This window comes from Perca flavescens, chromosome 2 (genome assembly GCF_004354835.1).
Source record: "Perca flavescens isolate YP-PL-M2 chromosome 2, PFLA_1.0, whole genome shotgun sequence".
Taxonomy (NCBI): Eukaryota; Metazoa; Chordata; class Actinopteri; order Perciformes; family Percidae; genus Perca; species Perca flavescens.
This window is the reverse complement of record NC_041332.1, coordinates 35,371,671-35,391,105: the sequence shown is the minus strand read 5'-3', so window position 1 is coordinate 35,391,105 and position 19,435 is coordinate 35,371,671. Positions and strand designations below refer to the sequence as shown.

At 41.0% G+C, this 19,435-nt stretch overlaps 1 protein-coding gene across 1 annotated transcript; it reads right to left on the bottom strand.

Annotated features, from left to right (window-relative positions):
- Positions 1 to 552: 552 nt before the first annotated feature.
- p4hb (prolyl 4-hydroxylase, beta polypeptide) lies at positions 553 to 18,485 on the bottom strand. The gene is made up of 11 exons (XM_028598407.1): positions 18,136 to 18,485; positions 15,749 to 15,955; positions 13,547 to 13,680; positions 12,739 to 12,876; positions 9,503 to 9,607; positions 9,260 to 9,385; positions 8,885 to 9,085; positions 8,668 to 8,788; positions 7,149 to 7,330; positions 4,381 to 4,494; positions 553 to 1,960 (listed from the first exon to the last, which is right to left on the bottom strand). Exons 1-11 carry the CDS (start codon positions 18,272 to 18,274, stop codon positions 1,895 to 1,897), a joined length of 1,533 nt encoding a protein of 510 aa, XP_028454208.1. The 5' UTR covers positions 18,275 to 18,485; the 3' UTR covers positions 553 to 1,894.
- Between the last annotated feature and the right edge of the window lie 950 nt (positions 18,486 to 19,435).

Here is a 19,435-nt window from a genome sequence, read left to right as displayed (position 1 = left end):
AAATATCATTTTAAAATGTACTAGAAATGTATTTAAAAAAAAAAAAAAAGTACTCAACGCAGAAATACCCATTTTAGAGACAACAAAAGCGTCAAACTACGTTTTTTCTGTGCAAAAAAAAAATGTGTAAAGTAACGAGCATTCAGATTAATGTAGTAGAGTTAAAAGTATAATATTTCTCTGAAATGTAGAAGTAGAAAGTGGCATGGAAATTTGTGCTTAAGTACAGTACCTGAGTAAATGTCCTTAGTTACATTCCACCACTGCCAGTCATGGCATTTTCCCTTCCAAGGTTCATTTGTAGAATAATAAGTCACTGTCAATCTGGAGGTACACTTCAAAAAACTAAAACAAAACATAAAACTGAACACAATTTTTTCAATTTTTTTTGTTTATTGGCCACCATTTCACGTTTTCCACATCAATTTGGATATGATGGAATGCTTTGTAAAGTTTCCCCCACCAGCTGTCAAACCCATCACCTTGCTCTACTCATGCCCCCCCTCCCTGCCAACCAACACGCAGTACATTCATCCTCCTGTTCATGGATGACCAAAAACATGAACTAGTCATTCAACTCACACCATTTAAACACCATTCACACAACACATGCACTCTCACTCACACACACACTGCTGTGGCAACAAGGGTGTTGGGTAGAGCCAAAGGGGATGCAGGAGGTACAGTATGGATGAGGGGTGGGGCTGTGTAATTGTTCCCTCCCCACTTCAGATATAATGGACACTTCTCTCAGACCAACCTGACCAGTAAGCTGTACCCATCTCTGTCTGCTTCAGTAACCACAGTGAATCTCTGATTAGGCATGAATGCAGTGCGACCTATCAGAACTGGCTCCAAAAACCCTCCCAGGTCTGAGACCGTGTCCAAGGGCCAACTCTGCCCCAACTGGCTACAGCTGGGCACAATGGTACATTAAAAATGACAAATCCTAAATAAAAATAAAACAAAAAAATAGTGAAAGCAATTAAATAAAATAGGAGTTTCTCTGAAAAGTTCCTTTTGGAAAAATAGTCCGTAGCCGTGAGGAAATGAGGAGACAAAACTCTAGATTATTTGGGAATGAAGAAATAAAAACAAAGAAGACTCTCTTCTCCCCCCACCAAAAGAAAGAAAATAATTAGTCTTAGCTACAGATGCTGGGGGGGGGGAGAGGAGGGGGTCCTTTGTGCTACACTGGCCAAGCTCTGGAGTTTATTTTAGTGAAGACATTGCAAAATAAACCCATCTATTGGATGGCCCCTTGTCCCCTGAGAGATCAGTCCTTACAAAACCACCACACAAAACTCTGGTCCTCTGGATTTCTATCAGAGGGAAAAGAACATTGGCAGCCCCCCCTTACCTACAAATACAGGTTACAACACTCATTTAGCTCATACCCACACTGAACAATGGCAAGGCTTTTTTCCCCCCCTTTTTTTTTTTTTTTTTTTTTTTTTTTTTTTAAAGGGAGGAGGGGAGCAAATTCAACAGGGAAAAAAAGGGAACATTTTTGAAAACTGAATCCCAATGCCATTTTTACATTTGGTTTAAAATATACAAGGCAAACAGCTGATGTGGAGCTTTGTAGACAAGGCATTGAGGTCTCCCGTAGAGGTGGTGCGCTGTTCCACAGAGTCCCCCCCCCCCTCCCCCTCAGGTGGGACAAGACAAGTCTGGCCAGACGTTGCGAGGTTAGAGATGTGGCTGGCGAAAAGTGGCCCCGCCACGCTACTGATGGACTGGCTGGCTGACAAAGAGGCAGTTAAAGGGGAAGTATTAATGTTCACAGGACTGGGAAGGTCCACAAAGAAGTGAAGGGGGTGATGGTGACTGGTTGGAAGGGTTGGGGCGGGGCGGGACTCGTCTCCTCTCTCTCTCTCTCCTCTGCCAGCTCTTACAACTCGTCATGTTCATCGTCATCAGAGTCCAAGTCCTTTTCATCGTCCACATCCTCCAAATCCTGGACAGCAGAGGAGAAAAGAGGGTCGTTTATTAAGACTAGGGCTGGCTATACAATTCAATACTTTTTAGGCACTGACTGAATTGCCTCCTTAGTATCGAGTATTGAAAGATGCCTCGTCATTCAATACCCAATTCCAATACCTAGGGAGGAAATCTCATCAGCGTCAGTGAGCCAATCAGCATGCAGGGTGCTTCTACCAAGATCTGATGAGGTTTGCGATTGGCTGTCTAACTAAAAACTCCACGTTCAGAGAAAGTATCGTATCTTTGATACCGGAACCGGTATCAAAGTCTTGGTATCTGTATCAAAATGTTTTGAACGAGACCCAGCCCAAATTAAGACCGAGGGCCTTCTCCACCCTAAGGCGTTAACAGAGTGGAGAAGTCAAATTATCAATTTACTCATTTTTTTGTCCAAATGGCAACATTAAGCACTGATGATTCGACAGTGGGACAGCGCTAAACCCTCACACACTTAGTGCTTACGTGCATCAAAGTGTGAGTGTGGATATCGCATTTGGGCCACTATCTTTCAAATCTGTCAAGCATGCATGTCCACTGGCTATGGAACCTTTTTCACAGCAGACATGTTGACTTGTCATAGTAGGAAAAGCACAGCTGAAATTGATAACCTTAACGATGGCTCAGTTCCATCAAGTGTCCCAGTAAGACATTTCAGTGAGTCAGCATGCATAATACCAGGACCTCTCCTAAATGGAATGCAGCCATCATTTTAGTTTTGAATACAGCTGTGCTTTTCCTACTATGACATGTCAACATGTCTGCCGTGAAAAAGGTCTATAGTCAATGCACAATAAACTAGACCTGCATGCTGCACAAGATGTGTAGTTAAGGAAATCTACACCTCCACCAGCGTTCTCAGACACAAGGCTACAAGACAATGTTTTTGTGGTAGCACGGGGCCATTGTGACGTCTTAACAAATCAAATGATTTGTCGTCACGTGTAATCAACACCTTCACAACCACAGCTCGCAGTAGACACCTAGATGACATCTTGGTTCTGCGCAGCCAGTCCTCCATGTCTAGTCTGAGGACCGGTGTGTCAGGAGATAAGTCAGATACAGGAAGGCCCTAATGTTGCCTGCAGCGCTGCACGTGCCGCTTTGATCAGGTCTCCAGGCCCGGCAAAAAGCTATGACAGCTGCAGAAGGCACCAGCATGTAGCATTCAGCTGGGCTGCCATTACACTTCTGAGAAGTGGGTGTAGCGGCAACAGTGGAGTGGAAAGGATGTGGCAAAGTTGGAGCACACGACGATGCATGCGCTACATCTTTAACCAAGATAAGGTGGAAAGTATCTCCCGAGGGGATCGCTCACAACATCCGTTTTAACATTTTGCAGCAAGAGTAAGTTTAGGAAAGGTGCTATTTTTGGCACATTTTCTAAAAACAGCATGGAGGTTTTCTTCAAACGGCTGTTTAACCCAGAGACCTTATGATGCTTGCTAATGTTCAGTTAAGCCAAGTGGGTTAGATCTAAGGTTACAGCATAAAATCCTCATGGAGTCCTTCCCGTGAACTTTACTTTGTGTAGCATTCAGACATGATGCTGAATATGCCTCCAGAAAGCACTGAGGTTTCGATGAGACATGTCTAAAAAAAGGTATGTCAATAATATTATGAATAATAATGCACAGGTTATTGAAAACGAGCCAATATTTCAGCAGATTATCTTTATGGCGTGGTTTTTTCTGATATGCTTTGGCTGGATTTTTTGGGTTAAAAAACAACCTAAATGTAATAAAACCATTTCCTGAACACTAATTGTTAATGAAACGACTCTAGATGAGAACAATCTGTCTCAAAAGTCCTCACACTGCAACTACTCTTTCAATGCAGCAGCTGTTGTCCTTGTTTTAGTCCCCATCATCTCCAGTTTCCCTCATTTATGGCTACCTCCTCAATATGAATATGTCCCCACTGGTGTTGGGCATCAGTACACAAACAAAGCTTTACTGAGTATACATACTCATTTGGCCACAGTCATTACAGTTCAACAGAGCACTGTTGTGCGGTTAGAATACTAAGAATTAGGGCTACACGATATTAGGAAAATATCTAATTGCGATTATTGTGACTGACAATGTAATTGCGACATGATTCACGATATCGGTGGGAATGATCATTTTTGTATCATTGAAATATATAGCGTTCTCAGACACAAGGTCTCTATCTATCTATAGCGCCCCTCTGCAATGTGGATATTGCACTAGTCCATACTGCCATTTCGATAAAATTGCGATTAATTGTGCAGCCCTACTAAGAATGCTGCTTATTTTATGTTCTCTCAAAAAAGGAACCTATAATAATGGCCATTTATTAAAGCTCAGACAGTGTCTTCTTATGAGGCTACAACTGTGCTGTAACCGTGTCGATGCATCTGGGAGACCATCTTACCTCTGCGTCCAGATCGTCGTCGTCGTCTCCGGCAGGGGCACCGCCCTCTTTACCGCCACTCTCCAGGAACTTGGTGAAGCCTTCCAGTGTTCTCTCCCCGTTGTAATCAATCACCTGTTGATCGGACATCATTTCTGATTAACGTCCGTTTTGTGTTAGGCTTTATCCCCACCCCAAAACAAAACGTCTAGAAACATGATTGCATGGGTTTAATTGCAGAAAGAAAAATATCCCTGAGCTAGGGTTGGCGATATGACGATATACAACGTGCGACAGTAGAAAAGGTTTTCACAGATTTTCAGGATTCTTGTGAATTCACTGCCTAATTTACTCATTTTCATACTGATTTAGTGGCTGGCTGGCAGGCCGGCTAGTTAGCCAGCTTGCTTGGTCTAGCACCAACCACGGCCAACTACAGAGGGAGAGAGGAAGAGATTTCTACAGTCTACTTTGAATTAAGTTTTACGGTACAGCTCATTATTTTATTAGTTTATTTTGTAATGTGTAGGTATGTAGATCTTTCAAAAGACATGTTTGTGTTGAAATAAATATACCTATGCAAGTAGTTACGTATATTGTTGTACGTTTGCCCTCTTATGGGCATAATGTGCAAAAATAGAGATCTTCCAATAGTTCGAATTTGTGTTTTTGTAGAAGGAACATTCAAACATCCTTTTTGGCCAGGTTTGACAGCTCTGTGTATTGGATCGATGAGATAAAGATGAAAGATTTGAAGAGCCTTATGTGTGTGCCCCTCTTGACTTCAGCAATTTGCTTGCTTTTCTCACTACTGCTTTTCTTCTCATGCACTAATTCACTAAAGCTGAATAGCCAACCAGATGGATTGCTCTCTCACAGACACTGGACGCAAAGAAGCCGAAGAGGGCCGACCGGCGTCGACAGTTTTTTTGTTTGTATGGAAGTTCCAAATATAAAGAAGAAAATAATTAAATGTGATTAAGTACGGTACGGTTGATATATACTGTTAAAGTGATAAACGATTAAATAACGTAATGGAAGATTTGGTCTATATCGCCCACTCCCACCCGGAGCCTTTGACACCCAACTGTGCCATTTAAAAGTAGCCAAAAAACATTGGCAGTCTGTCTTCAAAACGGTCCCAATATCTTTCCAGAGGTCAATCAATAAATCAATTTTTATTCGCCACATGAAATGTACAAGGTACAATACCAGTGAAATGTAATCCCATCAGCTCCTTCAACTTGCTGCACGACTCAGCATAAAGTAGAATGTGGGCTATGAACAGTAGCACAGCAACAAGGAAGTGTCTTTTTTAAGAACGGATACAATAAAAATGGGGAGTTTATTTATTTATCTATATTCAATATTATTCAAAATAATCTGGATTCTGATTTTTTCCGTAATTGAGCAGACCTAATCGTAATCGAATTGGGAGACCAGTGAAGATTCACAGCCCTAATCTGTAATGCAACACATTTAGTTTTTAGCTATTCAACCAGACCATAATGGCCTGCTCCACAGCACTGCAGCTCCATCCCTTCTTAGCCTTCTTCTGGGTCCTCTGTGCTTCATCCAAGTGGGGCCATGGCAATTATCAGACTTACTATGGGGTTGCCCCGGTGCACACACCACGCATTTAAGGTTGCTTAACACGAAGGCTGGCACGTGAATGCCTCGTCAATAAAGGAGCGCTACAGAGCGAGGTGGGTGCAGGCTGAGCAGAGTCTTATGTGAGTGAAGTCATCGAGCAGGAATCTATAAGAACCAAACGCCAACATAAAAAGGTGCAGGACCTTACGAGGCCAGCGAGCTCAGGTTCCTGCACATGGTTAACGCTGCTAAATCAAGAGGCACTAATGACACTTGGGAGGACAGTATGGCAATGATTTTGGATCCAAATAACCACCCAGATCAACATAACTCCCAACTGCAAACCTGATTATTAGGGCTGGGTAAAAAAATAAATAAATGTATTAATCAATGCATTGCAATTAAAACAAAATTCTGATATAAATTGTTGTAACCACATTGTTTTTCCAGGGTAAAATAAGAGTAGATTTAATTTGTGATCAAGTTCCAACCGTGAAGGAGTCACCCTAATGTCGTTTCACATTGTACGGAATTCTCCACATGACCAAACAGCGGCGGCTGCTGCTGCTGCTGATGATGATCAGGACTCAGCCAGCGCTGCACCAGAGCACAGCTGCATTACGCACGACTGTGCTAAGTTTACCTTCGTTAAATAGCCTGAAAGTTACACCAGGCTGCTGCAGTATAACCACACACAGCTCTACACGCATCAGACTGATCGGTTAGAACTCAACATCTCTCCATTCTCGGCTGCTGTGTTTCAATAACACTGCATAAATTAGCCAGAGGGCTGGTGGACATTTAGCTAGCGGCTTCATCCAGACAACCACAGTGAAATTTAGTCTGCATGCACGGTTTTTTTCAGCCTCACATTGTTGAGACAGATCAGCTAATACTGGTAGCGAGAGCAACAAGTTACTGTAGACCAGACTCTCACACTGAGCTGAAATGGAGACACTGCGCTGCAACACGTCTTTTGGTTTAATTTAAAGGATTTTGCCATTACAGTATTGAAGGAATAATGGGAATATATGAATCCCAAAAGGGGTGTAAAGGAGACTCACGCTTATAGATCAGTCAAAACAAATGTAGATGTTTTACAGAAGATTGTGAAGATGAGAGAGATGATGCCAATTACACATTTAATCTCGCTCTCTGCTTATGGAGCAAATGTAACAGAGAAAAGAAACCCTCACCTTGTGCTCTTCACCTGCAGGGAAGAACTTAAGAGTGGGGAAGCTGTGGACTTTAACTGCCTCGATCTCATTGGCTGTGGAGTCCATCTTAGCCACGATAATGTCAGCGCTGTCCTTATACTTCTCTCCGAGCTTCTCCCAGATGGGAGTCAGTTGTTTGCAGTGTCCACACCAAGGTGCATCTGGAATACCACACAGACAACTACACCATTACAGACTACATATACAGTACACTTTGATTGGCTTTAGCTCAGTTAAATATCGAGTAGGGCTGCAAGATTTGAAGAAAAAGTCATACTGCGTTAGGGATATAATGGTATCATGTGTATTTCTCAACTTCAACATACAAAGTTAAACAAGCATAAAAAGAAATGTGCAATACTTTTTTTTTTACATAACTTAATATTTTACAAAATTAACTTTTCAAAATAAGACATTTTTGCTCAATAGTACAAATGAACCGCACAATTTTTGCGGTTATGTAATTGCACAGAGTGAAATTGCGATTGCAATTAGATTAATCGTGCAGCCCTAATTTTGACCCCTGAACACATTTGAAATGCAATACGTCAGTCATGCCTTTTCTTTTCAGCCATTAAATTAAGCTCTGGTAAATCGGGTGTGCGGATGTTTGATTTCAGACAGGTCTGTACATTCTGATACCATGTATAGCTGGAGGCAGGCAAATGCACACTGATCATATCCCATGCAGCCTCAGCTTTCATGACCCCGCTCCCCTTTAACGGGCTAGGAAACCCCCACCCTCCTCTCCACGGGTCGGGGAATACGGGCTGACCCTGCTGTGCATGACTGGACATAATCTGTATTTAACAGCCAGCGATGGAAAATTCCTCCTCAAATAGTGCTTTGGATATGGATCGCTAGCCATCTCTCTAGCTAGATAGCTAGAAAAAAAAAAATCCAACAGCTGTATTTAACAGGATATTTTAAACTTCAGTGCCGGGTGACAGTCATTTGCAGAGTGGTCGGCATCACCTCTTGGTATTTGAAAAGAGCTTAGCATTGGGCTAAGTAAAGAAGGGCACCATTTGAGTTTGAGGCCAAATCTCCCACAGATTAGCAACTGAGCTTTGACAGCAAAATACCACTTTAAAACAAGTCAACCCCTTTATTACCTCAAGCAGATTATTCATGAATATATTTTAATGCTTTTTAAAAAGGGCTGGGTTTAAAAATAAATTTCAAAAGAATAACCACTTTAAAAATCGATATTCATTTGAGTGATTCAATTACGATTCATAAAATCTAGAATCTAATTTTTTTTACATCATGCTAGCTTGCTGGGAAAGGAGTTACATTTTTAATGTCAACATTGATACTTTTAATTCACCAGGTAATTGCTTGGAAATGAAAGATTCCACAAAGTGAAATATCCCAAATTGACATTGAATCGGAAATTGAATTGAAGAGGTTATCTAAGTCGGTTCGGAAAACCAGTGGAGATACGCAGCTCTACTGTTTGAAATGGATACGTCTGCTGACAAGAGGAGGCTCTTACAGAATTCCACAAAGACGTTCTTAGATGAATCGAAGACGACCTCCTCGAAGTTCTTGCCGACCAAAACCCTGACGGGGTTTTTGTCCCAGTCTTCAGGGATGTCCTGACTCATGAGGTGGGGCTGTGAGAGAAAAAAATAAAAATAAACGCAACATTAAATCACATATCTATGACATGCATGTGCTGCCATAATTGATCACTCCTCTTTGGATCTCACCTTCAGTTTGCCCTCAATGAACAGTTCGCAGAAACTGATGATGCTCTCTGCTGTGATGGCGTTGCTCTCGGGCCTGTACTTTGTCATCTCGTCTTCCAGGGTGATGAGGCGGATGGCGGGGCACTCCTCTTTCTTCAGGCCAAAGAACTCCAGGATTCGCTGGTTGTCGTCCACGTCGCTGTCGATGAAAATGAACAGGATCTGGACAGGAGAGACAAAAAAAAAAAAAATGTCATTCAAAATATCCTGTCAGAGCAGACTTCCATTTAAATTTTTTTTTTATAAAAATAGTGTGTTTACACAGAATGCACGTCAATCACATTTGACAGGTTAAAGACAAGTGCATTGGCGGGTGCTTTTATACAGTTCACTTACCCGACCCTTGAATCCCTCTGCGGCTTTCTTAAACTGGTCCATTTTGTCCTGGAAGTCTTTAGCAGTTTTGGGCAGGAACATGAGGATGTGGGACTTGATTTCTCCACCGAAGATTTTAGGGGCAGTCTGCAAGAAAATTAGATTTATACAAGTGTGACATGTGGGGATAATGCTTGGACTAGTACATCTTTTTGTAGTGGAGAGTCACGTGGAAAGGAGATGTGCATGGGCCCCGGTCATTACCTGCTCTGTGAACTCGATGACCAGAGGCAGCTGGTTGGCCTTGACGAAAGCCAGGAGGTTCTCTTTGGTCAGCTCTCCGTCAAAAGTATTGCGCCCCTCATCAAACTGTAAGGGAAACATGGAAACATTTAGAAACAAATATTAACCACCCATCTAGTCTGCCTGTGAACACCACAAATAGATTTACCAGACAAACTCCTTTTAAAAAAATCCACTGGTAGCCCCCAAGCTGACAAACAAGCTTTTATTAAGTGTTAAGAATAGCCGTGGTACAGCCTTGCCAAGCAACCCTTACTGGCATACAATAGGAAAAAAAAAGGACATTTAGTTAGTGGCATATTGACAGCCTTGCGGCCACTGACCAAGGCTTTGGAAGGTAAACCTTAAACCCCGCTGCAATAAACAAGTGAAAGAGCCCAGCTGTTTATGGAGACTGAGCCCCTGCTGTGGGAGGGCTTGTCTCACTGTAGGTAACGAGCTCACATGTCAGCGGTGTTTGGATCAGGGTAAAGTTACCAGCACGGATCAGAGGCCAGACAATAACAGTGGGAGGACTGAGCCTTGGTCCATGTGCCAAAATGAAAGAACATCATCCATACCTCAAAAGGACTGCAGAAAACACAGATGTTTAGAGTTTGTGGTTTGTTTCTGAAGCAGCTGGGGCTACATTAAATTATTACTTCATTACTGATCTACTGCCATCCATAAAATGATGCCCATCATGAGTTTCCACAGCAAAAAGTGACTGAAGGCATCACTTGTGAAACAATAAGAAACATATGGTGATTGGACTATAACTATATAGCACCTAAAAGCCGTCCAAAGCACTTACAATGCCTCACATGCACTGAGCAGTGCTGCCATGCAAGGATCTGGTCTGCACGTTAGGAGGTGTGGGTAGAGGTTCAGTGTCTTGCCAGTGATTGAATCACAAACCCTGTGAGTGATTAAATACACACAGTTTACCAACTGATGAAGGAAGTATCCGACTCTTTAGCTGCTAAAAGCATGCCATGTTCACCAGCTATCTCCAACTGCATCGGTCTGCTGTTAAACAGCTATTTTGTATTAATTTGTTCTGCATTTATTGTTGATTTCATATTAATGTTTGATATATTTGTTTATTTACACACTAACCACCAAAGCTAATTCCTTGTAAGGGTTACTTACTTGGCAATAAATCCTTTTCTGATTCGGATTCCGTTTGGTGCCGCACGGGTAGTGTGCAGTGAGCCTTCAGAAGCTTTTCACTGAAAACAGCTGCTTGCTGCGGCCAAAAACGACGCTGACAGCGTTCACAGTTGTGGACAGCTAACCAATGAGCTGAACTGACTATAAAGTGCCGTAAAGCCCAGGGAGCTGCAGTTTGAGCTGAAAAGTCTGTAGGTTTATCACCCCTTTCACATTGTCATTTGAATATTTATTTTAATTCCATCGGTCACCATTTGCATTGAGAAGCAGCTTATAAGTTTCAAAGCTTTTTACGAGAAACCCTTAAGAGATGTGGTCATATTTAAGCAGATCCACCTCCTAGCATTGGGAGCCACAAATGGCAAAGAGAAATGGATTATTTTCCTATTGTTGTTGCTGAGTAAAGCAACCATCATAGCCTTAGGCTGTAGAATGAGGGAATATTTGCTGTTGTGAACTAAGGATTTCAAGAGTTAAAAGTACACCCTCACATCGCTCGGTTGCTTAATATTTTATTGACGGACATACTGGACCTTGACCCAATTTGACAAATCCAAACGTCGACTGAGATACTGTTGTGCTGATAAGTAAGCTAAATGATTTCTAACCTATTCCGCAAGGGACTTTGTGGTCAGTTACTGGGATTCAAGACAAGCATAACCTCCTTTTTAAAAAAAAAAAAAAAAAACACCTTGTGTATGTTTCAACAACCTACAAACATGGACGTATAAAGATAACCGGATAGAGAGTTGGAGGCGGGGCCCTGTTCATTCCCATAAAAGTTGCTCCGTGGCGCATAAAACCAAAACAAGTTAACCGCCACATATAAAATTACCTGAAAGGATCGACACTGCGTCCGTACTGTTTTGCCCATAATGCAGGCGCACTAAAGACTTCCGCCGCCTGAGCCAGCCACTTCCGGCTTCCAAATGTCAGCAGAGCAAATGGATCAAACTGTGATAGTGAAACGGGTCATAATTCCTGGAAGTCCGGCAACAACATGGGAGGAATGAAAGCTGGCCTATTCAGGCTAGACAGCGTGCACACCACTGCCATTCATTCTGCTCATAGCCGAATGGGGATAGTTTAAAGATCATCTGATACAGCGCTTCACCATTTATCACTATTAGCTCAACATTCACCGATCATCACTGTTAGCTCAACGTGCTGAGGTCATTCCCCGGGTAAGTCGAGCTGCAGGCCCAAAGGCACGTCTAAAACGCTAAAGCACCTTAGACGAGCCAAGATTAGCAACGGAGAGTGGATACTGTGAGGTCGAAGGCATCACATTACCAAAATGTAAAATCAAAAACACTGGGGTGTCTTCAGCAGCTCGTCGGTAAACGCTTACACATGTGAGCGTGTTTCATAAGCTGATGCAAGGCCACTAATAACCTGTTTACAATATGATATGACTGCAACTGGGGCAATGAGTAAACCCTTAAAATAATCACGATGTCAACCGTTTGTATCTTATGAGATGTCCTGTGACCACAGTTTGTTCATATGTCGGCATATTAGTGCTGGGACGATATGCTTTTTTCGATTCTTTCACAATACGTGGGTGTCGATTCGAGTTGCAATTTTCATTTATTGCAATTCTACAAATATTGCGATACGATAGTATTGAGTACTGTGATTTTCTTTTCCTTCTTTAACAAAAACAAAAGTTGAATAATACACTTCTAGAGACAATATATCAACAGACATTTCTAAAAACTAATTGTTTTCTAAAAAGAATGCACATCACTGACTTTCTTTTCATTTGCTGGAAATGGATATGATGTACCTTATAAAAACAGAATTTATATAGATGAATCATTGGTAAAAAAAAAGAAAAACATTGATTCTAGGGAAAAGAAGTGATTTTAAAAATAGTCGGAAATCTTTTTTTCGATCCCCCTCACCCTTATTGAATATACAGTACATATATATTTAATGGGTGTGCTATTATATTGATGCTCTATACATCTTATGTGTTACTAATACATCTACATGAATTATTTTGCAACACTGAAGAAATAAATTTAAGAACTCAAACTCACCTTCTTGAAGAGGACAACACTGTCCTTTGACACCTCAAACTTAGCGAAAACGGCATTGTCGGCAGTCACGGCGAAGGGAACGTCGTCTGTGGTTTCAGCTGCTTTTTCGAAGGCCTTGGCCCCCTCAGAGTCAGCATCCTACGCACATGAAAAAAAACTTCCTTAAGATAAAGCACGGTGCAAGTGATCACTAATTATTAAACTAACTTTTAAACAGCAGCATTTTTCTTTCAATGCTCTGAAAGCAACATTGCATGAGAAATTTGAATAAATAGCCAAACATGTATTAATTGTAGGGCTGCCACCTCTTAGTCGACTAATCGGTCGTTTTGGTCTTAGTCGACTAAGATTTCTTTAGTCGATTAGTCATTTTTTATGCTTATTCATGCTTAATTACTTATTTCCAAGAAACTTCTGAGCACATTTATGGTAAACACAAGATTTAAAGTGGTGCTTTTGCAAGATTAATTGTGGAGAAACTCAGTTTTACAGATTGTTAATTAACTACATTTATATTGTGCTTTTCTAGTCTTAACCACCTCTCAAAGCGCACAGCTCTGTCAATTAAATCAACTAATCGATTAGTCGACAAAATCGAATAAGTGTTAGTCGACTAAGAATTTCTTTAGTCGAGGACAGCCCTAATTAATTGTGCTTTTGAGATGACAAAGCATTTCCCAACAATAAACTCAATAAACAAAGAATCTGGCCAAAAAGTGTGTATACAATATAAACAAAAGAAGGCTTTATTTACAGAAATCAAAATTTTGACTTGTTATTTTCAGACCTTGAGAGATCAGGGTCGTACCTTAAAGAATCCGATGACTGCCACCTCGTTGTCAGCGATCAGAGACTCTGCCTCGGTGACTCCGGCCAGGGTGGCGACAGCCGGGCCTGTGCGCTTCTTCAGCCAGGCGACAATGTCATCGGCCTGCCTGCCAGCTGCAACACAACAGAACACAATGACTCAAGCACCTTGGTATGCACAGACAGCATGGGACTGGTCAAAAGCCACGAGTCAAATGCTAAAATCAGCCTCATTCATCCATATTAGGAATGTAGAGAACCGTACAGGTTTCTTAGTTTTTTTATTTTACCTTTCTTACCTTCGGTCACACGGACCAATTATGTAGGTCATTCCTCAAACCCGTACTCTGGTGAAAGTGCTTTTAAAGGTGTTAGTCATCTTGGTGTGAGCTACAAAGTCACCTTAAACTACATTATTTTATTAGCATGGAAGATTTAAAAAAAAACAGGATTAAAGACTTTCTGACCACTGAATGCACATGTCCTGTTACTGAACTCTGATCATTGATTGTAATTTGCGGTTTAAGTCAGTTTCTTTTCAGGTCTTGGCCAGGACTCCCTTGTAAAAGAGACTGAGTCTCAATGGGAATATTCCTTGTAAAATAAAAAAGGTTAAATAAAATCTTTCCTAGTAGTTAAATGGGCCAAAGACACATCTGACAGATGGGGATATACCTGACCTCAACTTAAATACTTACAGTGCTGATGTTCTGTGAATTTACACTGCCTTACTGTGGTCAAACTGAATATGTGCAGACACACAGATTCCCTTTGCACATTTTCTGGTGTGAAAGTTTAGGTGCATTTTGAAAGCGAAAATATGTCTACAACAAAAACAAACCATGTATTTGCATTTATGAAACCTCTGACGGTGTAAGAGCTGTTAGCCAGATGGCAATAGAAAACAATGCTTATTTGTTTTGACTTTCACATCCAAGCACCATTTTGTATGATAAGTGAATATGGTAAATTGTGTATATATGTATGTACCCACACATAACTGGACTTAGGATAGACCTGGCTGTCAGACTGAACCGCTGATGCAACATAGTAGCAATTTCATTGAGAAACGCACATTGATGAAGTGATACAGCATTTAGTAAGTGCTGTGAGGTTTTGTGGTAGTTATTCCCACACAAAAAAAATAAAAATAACTTCCCAACCTACTCTCCCCTCCTTTCCAAACGAAGACTGGCCCAGGCCAGCAGAGAAAAGGAGACGTGAAGGACTGCACATCTCTCTGCTGGCTCAGAGTGAGTATGAGAGGAACGTGCAGGGTAGGCCCAGCCCACATTTGTCTCAGTGGTGTTTGCTTAAAGCTGATTGGCTGACTCCGTTTATGCAGCTGTGCTGATCATATTACCAGGATGAGGAAAACAAAAAAAAAAAAATTCACTCAATAGGGCTTTTCCTTTAGTTGTCAGAACGGATTATTGATGCAATCTATGAAGACTTTCATGAGATTGTATTATGAAATAATTTCCACGCACTTTCCTATGGCAGGACTTACTCAAGATTACATCACTTTGTCAGAAAAATGTCTCCCATTCATTAAAGTGCAATGAGTAGAGAATTTGTAGTGTTTAATTTTCAAGTGGATAAACAAATTTGTGGTGTTCCCTTGCGTTGCAGCCACTACCATTTAGCAAATCTTGCACGTAGCATGTTTCTGCTCATCGTCGGATTCCTCGAAGCCAAACTGTTCCCACACAATGGAGTTGGTTTTGCCTTTTTTGCTCACCAGACGGTGCTGTGGCTGCCCTCCTTCTGCCATCTTTACTCGCGCTGAGTTTTTAAAATTCCAGCGGATGATATGCACACGACTTGCCTCCCTGACTAGGCTGAGAGAGTTTATGGCTTCGGGAGGGGCGGATAAGCACGTGTCATTCAGAACACAAGACAAAATAAGAGTGTTCTTGAAAAACAGAACATGGCAAAAATCATCGTTTTTTTCTCTCAATTGTACTATTTTGGGGATTGTTGGGAAGCAAAATCAAAATTTCATTAATTGCACAGCACTAAAAGGAACCTTATAAACATCAAATCTTAATCTAACATACTAATATAGAAAACACCAAATCCATACACCACACGTCTGCAGTATATAAACGGGAGGTAATTTCACACCACTGCCTCTAACTTCTAAGAAAATTGATCTCATGCAAACAATTCTGTACGAATGAAAATGACAATAAATGCTCACCGGAGTACTCTTTGGGTGACTCTTTCTCTCCGCCCTTGAAGAACTTGATGGTGGGGTATCCCCGGACGCCGTACTCCTGGGCCAGCTCGGTCTCCTCTGTGGCGTCCACCTTACCCAGGCGGACCTCGGAGCCCTCGGCCTTCAGCATGCCAGCGGCCTTGGCGAACTCTGGAGCCAGGGCCTTGCAGTGACCACACCATGGGGCATCTGCAGGAGTGTGAGGAGGACACACACACACACATTTACATTGTTATTTATTTTTGAAAGTTTTCAAAAATTAAAATGTCTTAATATAATTCCAACATATGACTGGCCTATGGGTAAGGTATTCACTAAGATAGCCATACACAAATATAGTTAATTGTAAAGATTCACTGTACCACATGTATGTATATTGAAAGATTATTTAATTAATCATGCCAACAATTATTTTAATAGCTTAGTATTCTATGTAAAAAAGGTATAAAGGCCGTAGGCTGGCATATACGTTATTGTAGAACCAGTTTAATATGCAACTCAATTTTATACAATATACTGTATGTAGTAGGGGGGAGGTCCCTGCTCTGTCTCTCATTGAGTTAATGGATCCTTGACTTAAACATTGACGACCCCTGCTATAGAGGGTTGATCATTTTTGGGACAAAAAAAAAAAATCCTTCAGGATGAATTAAGCTTAATCTTATAATATTGTTGAAAAAAAGGTCTGGACCAAGACACTGTCCTGCTTATACAGAGCAGAAAAAAGAGGTTGAAACAATTGGTTGATTAATCGATCGTTCAATGGACAGAAGTGATTACCAACTGTTTTGATAAAGGATTACTTGTTCACCACCAAAGATGACTGATGATGTGCTGTTTTTCTCAATTATCTTCAATTTTAAGTTAAATGTCAGTTTGGGCTCTGGGAATTTGCAATCAGCATTTATACTATTTTCCTGAAATTTTATAAACTAAAAACGTTATATATGTGCACACAATATTATCAACAGATTAATTTATGACGTTTGCAACCTTTTTAAAAGGAAAAGTTTGAACTTTAACAATAAGTCCTTTGAGGATTAGTGACCGGGGGTAAACTGCCATAAACCAGAGCAATAGATAAATAAATGAGGGATAATTTAATTGCCACTGAGGTTTCCCTCCCTTTACAGTCTATGGTTTCACAAATTGATTTGTAAGCCATGGTGTCCAATTGTACATGGAAAAGGGACAGGCACAAATATCAAACACAATCTCCTAATCAAAAAACGACACGTCGAATAAAATGACCTGCATTGCATCACCTTAAATTCTTGACAAAGAACAAAACTTCCTTGTACCAGCAGCAAATATAAACGTAGAGATTAACTTCTGTAAAGTACACGTCAACCTAGCTCCACATCACACTAAAAATCCCGCCCAGTTGACAAATACGAGGGCAAAAAAAAAAAAAAAAAAAAGCCTTCATCCCTCCCATCCTCAGATCATTGGATAATCTTCCCAACGGCCATCTCTGACTGGTCCACGGATTTTTCACACAGTATGTGAGCAGGTCAACAGTCTGACAAAAGTATAGCGGGATGGGCCAGCAGGCAAAGGAGAAGTGGCTTAATATAGCCTGTGCTATGACACAAAGGCTTCCTATTATTATTATTATTATTATTATTATTAAAAATAAGTCAAGAACTGCATGGGAATTACAGTAAATGAGACGACCGGGCTGCACTAAAACTGAAACATGCAGTATGAAACCACAGCAGGCAATCGAAAATAATAGCCACGCACTTTACGGATTCACCTAACTATTTTCGGTTATGGCTACTTACAGCATTAATGGTTATGTTCTAGTATTATCCCAACGGAAAAAGGGATAATGCACGCTGTTGCGGATTTCTAAAAATGCAATATGGTACGCGGATATTCTATAACACCCTGGAGCTAACTATAACAAAGTTAAAGCAAGCATATGGATAAACATAATTTGCAATATGATTTGCTAACATAGTAAGTAAATCACGCTGGGGTTGTGCCAAATTCCGTATCCCCATCAGAATACGTTCACACTTTCAAGATAACGTTGGCGTTACTCGGTGCTAGTCAAATTTAATGGAAAACTGATAATACATACATTTCTTACTCCGTTTGAACTAACGTTACAGAGAAATAGCTGGTGTGAAACTAGGTGGAATAGATTCACGCATAGATGCCAAATTGAGCACGACATTATTAAGTTCGCCACCAACAGCAGTGACTTTAGCTAACTTGTCAAAAGTGTCAAAGTGTAATGCTAACATTAACCCAGGCTGCATTTAACGTTGACGTTAGCTAGCTAGCCGCGCAACCGGTGAGCCTGTTGAAGACGGCTAGCGCTAGCTAGCTGGAGAGATTTTGTAGATGATGTTACTTACAGAATTCAACCAGGATGTTAGGGTGAGCTTTGAGAGCCTCGTCGAAGTTACTTTTCTTCAACACCAGGACATCTTCTTCCTCGCCGACCTCAGCTCTGCTGGCCACGGCCAGTGTGCAGACGAGCAGAAACTTCAACATAGCTAGATGTCGTCGAGTATTCTTCTTGACAGAGAGACGAGAGCTGTAGACACGGCCGGCTAAGGTTTAGCTGTGAAAATGGTCTTAGTTTTGGTCTGCTTCCTTGGTAGGGTTGGGAGAGTAGCTGATATTTTGTGTCTACCGCTACTAACGTGGCATTGCACGCAGAAACCGGAGGGGTCAGCCGTAGTGCGCATGCGTATTTATCAGGCCGAAAGCAGTTCGTGTTGAAATGTGACTGGACCGCAGCAGACTGTACCTGGAAGTGAATGAGCGGCTGCTGGCATGCCTACACATCACACACATCAGCCCTGGGTGATAACCAATGGTGATAACACACAGGGAGCGTGGAAAACTGCATGGAATACATCTTTTTTAAACACCCACTCTATTTAAACGGACAAAGTAGGCAAATCTATATTTAAGTACAGTTTCATTATATTGTATAGCCTACACATCATCCAGTATTCTTTTGGTGTATCCAAATGTGTGAAACTAGATGTAGCCTACCATATGTGAAATATGTTAACTATGTTGCAACTTGGGTATTAAAAATATGCTTTCTGACTTTGGATTATGAATACAGGCTAACTGTAACTGGGTATGTTTGTGTAACTTTAACTGATGCAACTATGAGGAGGGGAGGTGTCTGGAAATGTGTGTGTTGTGTTTGCAAAGGGCCAAAGTCTAACTTACACACCATATGCCACGTGACGTTTTTATTAACAACTCTACTTACACTCTAGTAAAAAATAATAATAATTCAGAATTAGGTTTTTTTTTCTCTCTTTGTTTTACTACTTTTCATCTCCTTGCAATACCAATTATCTTTATAGGGACAGTTAGTCTGTTGGTCCAGTCCAGTTATAGTACACTGCTGGTTTAGGGAAACGCCCTGTAGACACTATACAGAAAGGAAAGATGATGTGACACTTTACATGATGCATTTAGGCCTATTATTCCTCATTCCTCCTCTCAAAGGGCCTCTCTTTAGTGAAATTTAATTTGCTTCTTAAATCACTGTATTTGATAAATAATAGTAAAAAGCAACAAATTTATAGACTGTTGTAAGAATGTATTTGATGAGCCTCCTTAACACGATATCGGTTATTTATCCTTTATTTAATATTGTTGTGAAATTAACACATTTATAGTGTGATT

What these genes read in the sequence shown, in the direction of transcription:
- p4hb (XM_028598407.1), bottom strand. Translation starts at nt 18,274, where the DNA reads ATGTTGAAGTTTCTGCTCGTCTGCACACTGGCCGTGGCCAGCAGAGCT. An exon ending in CAGTCATCGGATTCTTTAAG is followed by an intron (nt 12,877 to 13,546) that starts GTACGACCCTGA and finishes TCATGTGCGTAG; the next exon opens with GATGCTGACTCTGAGGGGGC. An exon ending in GAACGTCTTTGTGGAATTCT is followed by an intron (nt 7,331 to 8,667) that starts GTAAGAGCCTCC and finishes GTGGTATTCCAG; the next exon opens with ATGCACCTTGGTGTGGACAC.